General features: G+C 32.6%; 1 protein-coding gene across 1 annotated transcript; it reads left to right on the top strand.

Moving 5' to 3' along the window:
* Positions 1–5774: 5774 nt before the first annotated feature.
* Positions 5775–9691, top strand: LOC104906897 (hypothetical protein). Its single transcript, XM_010695728.4, has 7 exons — positions 5775–5949; positions 6054–6175; positions 6314–6366; positions 6501–6564; positions 6721–6763; positions 6874–6921; positions 9133–9691. The coding sequence occupies exons 1-7, from the start codon at positions 5872–5874 to the stop codon at positions 9310–9312; spliced, it is 588 nt and encodes a 195-aa protein (XP_010694030.1). The 5' UTR covers positions 5775–5871; the 3' UTR covers positions 9313–9691.
* The last annotated feature ends 435 nt before the right edge of the window (positions 9692–10126 follow it).

Raw genomic sequence — 10126 nt, 5'->3', positions numbered from 1 at the left:
GACCTGCTATTTTATTGTACTACATCAATTATTGCCCATACAGGCACATACATCATACGTGTTACAATTAAATAGAACGTTTATGAGTTACCAAAATTGACAGAATTTCTTAATCATAATATAAAATTTATAATTTTTCTCCTTGCTTCTTTTTCAAACCAAAAACTAGCCGCCATTGAAGCTCATTCTTCTGCTAGTTGAAGAAGATGACTAGATGAGCGAAAGCAAAAAGAAAGTTTAATTACGTAATTATATCTATTCAAATCATTATTTTTAAGTAAAAAATTTAAGTTAATTAATAAAGTTGATGAATTGCCATGAAATTCGAGTTACAAGTATTGTTAGTTTGTACTCGTATATTAATTAATGAAATGCTTTGTCCATGGATTAATGAAATCTTTGTTCCCCTCAAAAAAGAAAGTTTGTACTCGTACATTAATGAAATGCTTTGTTATTATTAAGAACCAAACATCAATTTTTAATCCAAAACATTTATATTTGATTTTATAATTTTGATATTATAATATTAGATTTTGATATAAGATGGTTGGGTTCTAATGAGAACCTTCTTATGACGTGAACCGTGAGAAACACTTAAAATGAGCAAAAACTTCATAAAATGACAAAAAAAAAAAGTAAAAAAATGTGCAAAAGTATAAAATGAGTATAAAAAATTAAATGAGCAAAAACGTAAAATGAGTACAAATATAAAACGAGAAAACGTAAAATGAGCATAATAAAGTCAAATGAGAAAAAAATATAAAATAAGCAAAAAGTAAAATGAGCAAAAACGTTGCGAAATGATAAACAAAAAACTTCGTGAAATGAGGAAAATGAGCGGTTATAAGTGATTCTCATATGAACTAATTAAACATATATCCATATACCTATCCTTCCTTATTGTTAGAACCGTAAAAACCTCTAATTGTTCCTCATTTTACGAAGATTTTTGTTCATTTTATGTTTTGCTTTTTTTATATTTTTGCTCATTTAACCTTTTCTATGCTCATTTAGCAATGTTTTTGCTCATTTTATGTTATTTGTCATTTAACTTATTTGTGTTCATTTTACGTTTTTCTCAATTAACATTTTTGCTCATTCATTTTTTTGCTCATTTAATGTTTTCTACTCATTTTATACTTTTACTCATTTTTGACTTTTTTTTTCTCATTTTATGAAATTTTTGCTCATTTTAAGACTTAAGTGGTTTTCGTGGTTCTCACTATAATAGAGTTCTTATTAATACCCAACCCTATAGTCACTAGGGGAAAAAACATAAAGGGCTGCGCAGGAAGGGCGGCTGCGCTTTTCGTAAAAGCGCAGCCCTACTAAGCAGAAGGGCTGCGCTTTTTTAAAAAAGCGCAGCCCTTCACTAGTAGGGCTGCGCTTTTTTAATAAAGCGCAGCCCTTCCTGAAAAAATTTGAAATTTCGGAATTGCGGGCTTTGAAATATTGAGCGGGGATTCGTCAAATATATTATCCCTCATTCTCTCTCCTCTCTCACGTCCCTCATTATTCCTTTCCTCCTTCTCTCTCATTCTCTCACTTCTCTCTCAAAAATCCCATATACATTTGCGACAAAAACCTTGAAATGATTTGCACTAAACATGGCGACGGAGTCCGATTGCCTATTGTGATACCTTTTCGGAAGCGGAACGGGCCAACGAGTCAAACTCACGCTATGCGTGAGTTTAGGCTTTTTAAGCCATCCGAGTTCGTTTAAGCCTCCAAATACCATTTTAAGTTTTTCCGAAATTTTTTTTCCCTTAAATTATGTATTTGGGTTTTGTTTTATGTATTTAAACATTATTAGTTAGTTCTTGTATTTTCAGATCTATAATGTTCTTGTATACTTCTCTTTGTTTATATATTTTGATTAATGTTCTTGTATACTTCTCTTTGTTTTGATTAATGTTCTTGTATACTTCTCTTTGTTTATTTTGATTAATGTTATTCTTGTATACTTCTCTTTGTTTATTTTGATTAATGTTTTTGTATACTTCTCTTTGTATATAATTTCTTGTATTTTCATCTTTGTTTTGATTAATGTTCTTGTATACTTATTGTATACTTCTCTTTGTATATTAGTTTTTGTTCCTTTTTTTCATTTTCGTTTCATTCTTTTTATTGTTTTGGGTTTAGTATTTTCGTTTCGTTTCTCTTCTGTTTAATTTCAGAAAATGTGAGATTATGAGTAAAAAAATGTCAAAAAGAAAATTTTTTTTTTATTTTTTGGTAGTAAGGGCTGCGCTAGTTAGGAAAAACGCAGCCCTTCTAGCTCAGAAGGGTTCGCTTTTTCCTAACTAGCGCAGCCCTTCTAGCTTAAGGGCTGCGCCTTTCTAGCGCAGCCCTACTTAAAAAGTGAAGGGATGCGACTGAAAGGGCTGCTGTCAGAAAGCGCAGCCCTACATGCCTTTTTTAGCGCAGCCCTTCTTCATTTTTCCACTAGTGAGTCTATAGATATATTAACTTGATTGTTAAATATTTCAATATCTCCCTTTTATATTTTTTACATAAAGTAATTGGGTTGATAAAATATTTATGAATTTGATATAATTGTCTATAGAGTACTCTTAAGATGTTTATGATACACTAGGGGAAAATAAAGGAAGGGCTGCGCCGGAAGGGTTGCACTTTCTTCAAAATGCAACCCTTCTTTATTGTAGGGCTGCGTTTTTTAAAAAAGCGCAGCCCTACGTAACAGAAGGGCTGTGTTTTTGAAGAAAAGCGCAGCCCTTCTTACATTCAGAAGAGCTGCGCTTTTTCTACAAGCGCGTCCCTACTTAGTGAAGGGTTACGCTTGTAAAAAAAGCACAGCCCTTCTGACTGAGTAGGGTTGCGCTTGTAGAAAAAGCGCAGCCCTTTATGGGCTTTTTTAAAAAAAAAATGACTTTAATTTTAAAAGAGATTACAAGGCTTTAGGGTTTTGTTATTTGAGATTGGCTTCTCTTTCTCTCTCCTCTCATCCTCACGCCTCTCTTCTCTCTCTCCTCTCATCTTCACGCCTCTCTTCTCTCTCTCCTCTCATCTTCACGCCTTTCTTCTTCTCCCTCATTCTCTCTCCTCTCTCACGCATCCCTTCATTCTCTCTCCTCTCCCATTTTTTTCTCTCTCTCCTCTTCTCTTCAAAAAAAACCTCCGTCCTTTACTCCCACACAAATCTTCACGGCTCAATCTTCAATTCGTCGTTCGTCGGGTTTGAAGGCATTAAGTTAAATTTTTTGATTTAAGTTGTCGTTCGTCGGGTTTGAAGGCATTAAGTTAAATCGTTCGTCGAGTTTGAAGGTATTAAGTTAAATCGTTCGTCGGGTTTGAAGGCATTAAGTTCAATTTGTCGTTCGTCCATTGTTTTAAAAGGCATTAAGTTAAATTTTTTGATTTAAGTTGTTGTTTTTTTGGCTTTCCTTGTTCAGTTGTTGTACAACAGTACAAGCTACTGATTATTACGTTAGTGTAACCCTTTCCTGGTTGGTATTTTAATCATTCTCTTCTTGTAATCTTAATTCACACAGATATTTTTCTCATTTTCGTTCATTTTTTTCATTTTCGTTCTATTTTCATTCCTTTTTTGTGTGTATTTCCGTTCGTTTGTTGGCAGGAACTTCAGATCTATAATTTTAGGGGTTTTTTTCATTTTTGTTTATTTTTTTCATTTTTTGTGGAACTAATTTGATGTTCTTGTTAATTTATAATTTCGTTTTGTTGAAGTATTCATTTGATCCTTTCATCTATAATGTTACGGTCACAAGTAATTTCGTTTGTAAATTTCAGCTATTCTTAGTATATTTAGGAGTAAATTAAAAAAATGTAAAATTTTTTTTTTATTTTTTTATGGGTCAGTCTGGCTGCGCTTTTGTGCCAAATACGCAGCCCTTCATTGTGAAGGGTTGCGTTTGAAAAGTGCAGTCCTACTTAAAAAGTGAAGGGCTGCTATGGAAAGGGTTGCTATCAAAAAACGCAGCCCTACGGGCCTTTTTTAGCGCAACCCTTCCTTATTTTTCCACTAGTGATACTTTTTGTTGAGTTGCAATTTTCCATACTCATTAGAAGTCTCTTTTTACATAATAATAAGATAAATATATTAAAAAAAGTCTTATCTTAAAATATGTTTCGAACCGTCATTTAATTTATAATATTTTGAATTTTATAGATAAAGTTACAATTAATTTATACAATATGACGATCTATTGTAAGGATGAAAGCTACTCGGATAAGAAATTTAATCCTATCAAACCGAATTAGTAATTTGAATTGGAATTATATACGTTTGGATTGGATCTGGGTTGAGTTTTTTTTTGGAAATTTGAATTTTCAGATGGTCTGGACTCTGAAATGAGGGTGATTGGATCCATAAATCCAAAATAATCGAATAGCAAATAACGCTGTTATATATTTGTATATTTGGTATTGGACTTGAGTGTTTTTGATAGAATTTATGGGTTTGTATGAAACATCAACTGTCATTACCAAATTTTTATGGAATCGTATTACTTATATTATTGAATACTTTATTTTGATGCTTGTGCTTATAAAATTATTTCATCAAAAGAATACAGTTTAAAGTTTGAATATTTCATATTGGATCCAGCAATCAATGAGTGTCTAAAAATTCAGATTGGATTGATTTGCACTCAAACTCTAATTACTTTGGATTCGTATTGAAAAATTTAAATTCAAATTTGTTTGGATTGGACTGAACTAGACCTACGTCAAAACCATACACCGACATTTCACTCCTGATCTCTTGTGGTTTATTGAGAACCAACCACTATTATTAATTTATCCAAAACTCTAATATTGAATTTCACTATTTAAAAATTGTATTATTAAATAGATGATGTGACATAACTAGCAGTGAAAGTTCTGTTTACGGCTTGGACTTAGAGGCCTAGTCAAGTCCGATAAGAATTAATTTTTGATTTTAATTTTCCAATTCAAATCTAAACCAATCAGAGTTTGAATTCGAACCAATCTTGTCTGAACTAAATTTAGATCTCAATATTCCAATCCAAACCCAAACGAATAAGAGTTTGAGTCCAAACCAATCCAATTTGGTTTTTCTGATACACTAGATTGGGTCCAATATGAAATATCCAAAATTCTAAACTATTTTCCTGATAAAATAATTTAGGCATGAGCATCAAAATAAAATGTTCGATAATATAAATTATTCGTACAAATTCAACAAAAAATTAGTAATAACAACTAATATTCATACAAACGGATAAATTCTATCGAGAACACTTAAGTTCAATCCCAAATATGAAAATATATGATAAAGGGGCTTCTTCGTTACTCTGAATTTTTTGATCCAATCACCATAAATCCGGACTAATCCAAGTTCAATATAAATATAGTTCGAGTCCAATTCAAATTATTAATTAAGTTAGGATAGGATTGAATTTCAATTTTTGTCCGAATAAGTTTCACATATAGACATGATAATCTTCGGTAGCTTGGCACCTATCTTAGCTATCTATGATCCTAAAAAAATCTCATATTTTTAAAGAGTTTGTCTTATAAGAGACCACCTATTTTAAAATTAAAATTAGACAATGGTAATATTAAAAAGTGAATTAGCTCAATAGTAATTAAATTAATTTCTTTCGGTGATTAATTTAATCCATTAATGACTAGGTTTACTTTTATATTAAAATTATACCGTTTCTTTTAATATTTTTTGATTTTTAAATAAGTAAAACACTTTTAACAGCTTTTTAACATATAAGTGTTTTAGTTATTTCAGAACACGGGTATATATCTACAAAAGTAATATTAGTAATTTGATTCATAATTTTCACGTTTCTTACTTATTTTGCAAACCAAAAACCAGCCGGCCGCCATTGAAGCTCCTTTGCTATAGTTGAGAAGATGAGCAAGAAAGGTCCTCCCAAGCATCAAAACAAGTTCGCCTGGAATCCCACTGGCAGCCGCAAAATCAATGAAACGGTAAATAATCAAACAAACAAACAAAAAAAAAAAAGAAGAGAATTTTCCCCTTATTTTAATCTTAAAACATCTTTTGAAAACTATTTATGTTTATCAAAATTCAGGAACCAGGTGGAAGATTTAGGCCTTTTCCAGAGATTACAGGGGTTTGCCTTCGTTGTAAAAATCAAATTGAATGGAAGCGCAAATATGGCAAATATAAACCCTTAGTTGAGCCTGCTAAATGGTTAGTTTTTCTCTTTTTTCTTCTAAAGATTGATACTTTACTGGATTTTCTGGTGAATTGTGATTATGGGTTATAATTTTTAGTTGTTAATACAAGATGGGTTGTGATTTAATTTATTCAATATGTTTTGTTTTTCAGTCAGAAGTGTTCTAAGAGGGCTGTTCGTCAAGCTTGCCTTAACCTATGTCCTGGTTTGTTTTAATCCTTTTTATGTATTGTTATGAACTTTTAGATTAATGCAAGATTATAACTTGGCAATTTAAATTTTGGGATGAAAGTGAAAAAAATTGATTCTTATATTTTTGCCTTTGGAATTGGAATGCAGGATGTGCTAAAGAACAGGGTGTATGTGCTAAGTGTTGTAGTCGTGTGGATCAGATTGTTGGAAGGTTTTTATCTCACTTTCTGTTTAATGCTGCTTCTTACTTATTTTTTTGTATTTTGTGAATTATTAGGCTGTGAACTGTTGGTAATGCTAGATTGATGTGTGGGTTTATTGCTAATTGCACTTTTGTTCCATCAATGTACTTTGCAAACTTGTTCAGGAACCCGGCTGAAGTAGAAGCTGAGCAGAAAATGCTAGAGGAGGTACTGCCTCTGTCTTCTAACTTGAGAAATTAAGTATGTAGAAGAGTGAAGATTGTAGTCTTTTTTTGTTTGATGCCTAATGGTTTGTATCTATATGTTGTAATGTACAGGCTATAAAAAATGCTCGGGAGAGGGAAAGGAGGACGCTATTGCGTGCAGTAAGTCATCAGCATTCTGTTGTTTATTATTTTGCCTGTAATTTTGCCTTTTGCACATATTAAATTTGGTATGGACACATTGATATTTCATTTGGGACAAGAACAATTTAGCCAAGTAGACATTTGAACATGTTCCTATGTTCGGCATGCACTTTGAAGGAATCACGAGGCTTAACACTGCTTTTCTCAGCATCTATTTCCATTACTTTTTCGATATGCTAGGAAGGTCAAGTCACTAAAAGCCAAAATGAGATAACACATGACACTGGCAAATGAATTTTGTTGTTTTTCTAGTATACGAGTTTAAATCTTGTTTATTTTTTATCCCCCCACCCGATTAGTGAATGGGTCTTGTGATAAATTAGCTACTATGATTGTGTTCACCTTGAGCTTTTTTGCCCTAGAGGCTTAGAGCTCTCATGATCAGCTGTGCTCAGCCACACAATGCTTTGCCTATGTCTTGTGTTAATTACTATAAGTATCTACTAGGCTGCTCGATCAAGTTAACCTCTTAAGACTAAAGTATAGGAACAAAAAAAGATGGTTTTCATGGCATTTTGAGCTGTCCACTTGATCAACAAAGTGAACCGAAATTTAATCATAGAGCACTGGAGTTCCTTTAGAGTAGATTTTAGTTCCCTATTGGCACTTAGCTGTATGGTATATGCTGAAGGAAGCTCCTTTAGAGTAGTATGGTCTTAGTGTGATTTCATAAACTTCACCTTATCTTGTTTGATGAAGTGATGGGAGATTGGATGCATATTAGTTATGAATTGATTTTGCCATCATACCTATACAACAAACACATGCAGTAAGTCATCTGCATTCTGTTGTTTATTATTTTGCCTGTAATTTTGCCTTCTGCACATGTTGACATTGGTATGGACACTTTGACAATTCATTTGGGTCGAGAAGAATTTAGCCAAGTCAAACACTTGGACATGTTCCTATGTCCGGCATGAGTACCCAAGTGAAATAGTATTTTTCTGTTTTTCTAGTATATGAGTCAAAAATACTACTTACTTTCTTATCCCCCCCACCCAATAGTGATAGAATAGCTACTATGGTTGTGCTCACCTTGACCTTTGTTGCCCTAGAGGCTTAGAGCTTTTAGGATCAGCTATGCTCAGCCACACTATGCTTCGCCTATGTCTTTTATTAATAACTATAAGTATCTACTGGGCTGCTCAATCAAGTTAACCTGTTAAGACTGAAGTGTAGGAACAAAAAAAGATGGTTTTGGTTGACATTTTGAGCTGTTCACTTTACCAACAAAATGAACCGAAATTCAATCATAGAGCATCTAAGTTACTGAAGTATGTTGCTTGTGGGGGTGTAGATTTAGTTCTTCTTTTGGCACTTAGCAGTATGGTATATGCTGCAGGAAGCTACGTTAGAGCAGTATGGTCTTTGTTTGATCTCATAAACTTCGCCTTTCTTAGTTGATGAAGTGATGGAGGAGCAGGTACATATTAATTATGAATTTGGTTTTGCCATCTACCTATACAACAAACAACTCACTGTCATCCCAAAGGGTGCTGATTATGCTATAAAATGATGTTCAAGTCTAATTATGCTCATGTTCCCTGGTTCTTGTATGCTATAAAACAAGACAACAATAACAATGCCAAAAGGGTGCTGGTTGCATAAACCAATAAGTTTCCCCTATGTTGGTCTGAAAGATCCTCATTCTCCATTCATTGTTATCTAGTGCTATTTGCTTGTGCAAACTCATTTTTTTCAATTTTAACTCCGTCCGTCCTTATTATCCTTCGTCTCCCTTTATCTTCTCTTAATGTCCTTTTAATCGCAATTCTGATTTTCTTATTGGTGTATCTTTCGACTGACATCATACATGTCTAAACCTATACTTCCTCCGTTCCATAATAAGTGAAACATTCCTCTAAAAAAGCTCTCACATAAAAGAGAGAAGCGTTTCACTTATTATGGAATGGAGGAAGTATAAGTTATCATCAGTGTCTGGCAGCTACAATCAAACCTTTCTCTGAATATCTTGATGTTGAATTTTATTCCTTAGCCATAAAAGAATCCTAATAAGCTATGTAGTAGAGTGATATACATTTAACAACACTACCTACTAAATTATTTTAGTTTGGCAAGTGAATATCTTGATATTCAATGTTATGTTAATGTTGCTCTGTTTATTTGTTCAAAAAGTAATCTTTTCGACTTTTCGAAATTTTGCGACAGATGAACAAAGACAAAGCTAAACCTAAAGGAGAACAAGCCAACACCCCTACCATTCAAGAGGGGAAGGTTGAAGGATTATTTTCTGCTGTATCTCTGGAGGAATATGCCGAATTGAGCAGAGATAATGAAGACGACGATGATGATGAAGGTGATGAAGATAATGTCAAGGTCTGCAACTAAGTTCTTGACCAGTGTAATTTCGGTATCAATTTCTGAGTGGTTATATACTAGTTAAAAATTTTGACAATGTCACTGATATTGATAAATTAGAGTTTATTACCTTGATTTGTCTTTCTTTTGTGTAAGAAGTATGAGCTAAATGGGCACACAACAGAGTGCGTACACTGACTCACTGAGGCCGGATTTTCTACCTGGAAATGTGGATGCTTTGATAGTATCATCATGTTCATGATAGTATCATCAAGTTGGTTAGATGGTATAATTGATGTTATTAGTAATGGAAGAAATACTTAATCTTGTAGAAATAATAATTTCATATCAGTGATCTCTAACACGTAGTACTTGTTGTTATAATTGATTATCATAGGTTTCATTGTCACGAGTATTAGTAATGAAAATTATACGAATTGCAACACTTGCTTTTTACTAGTTGCAATTGCAACCTTTGATCAATTAATTAAATTTTCTTTGAATAGGATTTAAAAGTTTATATTTTGATGTTAAATTCATTTTAACAATTAGGATGATCTTTCAATTTACTACCTCCGTGTTATTTACTTGCCACATTTGCTTTTGTACAATTTTGAATACGGGTTATAATCGTGAATTTATCTCATTTCATTCAAGTAAAAAATAAAAAGTTTTGACATTATAAATCTACACATCCAAATTAATCTAACAAGACCATATGATAATATTTTTACTTATAAAGGGACGTTTGGTTACAACAAGGGTAAGGAATCAAAAAAGGAAAAAGTAAGAAAAGAAATGAAAAACCCTCCTATTTAAAAAACATGTTTGGTCAACGAAGCAA

Source organism: Beta vulgaris, chromosome 2 (genome assembly GCF_026745355.1).
Source record: "Beta vulgaris subsp. vulgaris cultivar EL10 chromosome 2, EL10.2, whole genome shotgun sequence".
In the NCBI taxonomy this organism is placed as follows: domain Eukaryota; kingdom Viridiplantae; phylum Streptophyta; class Magnoliopsida; order Caryophyllales; family Amaranthaceae; genus Beta; species Beta vulgaris.
Note: the sequence above shows the minus strand (reverse complement) of the source record. Positions and strands in the feature narration are given on the sequence as shown.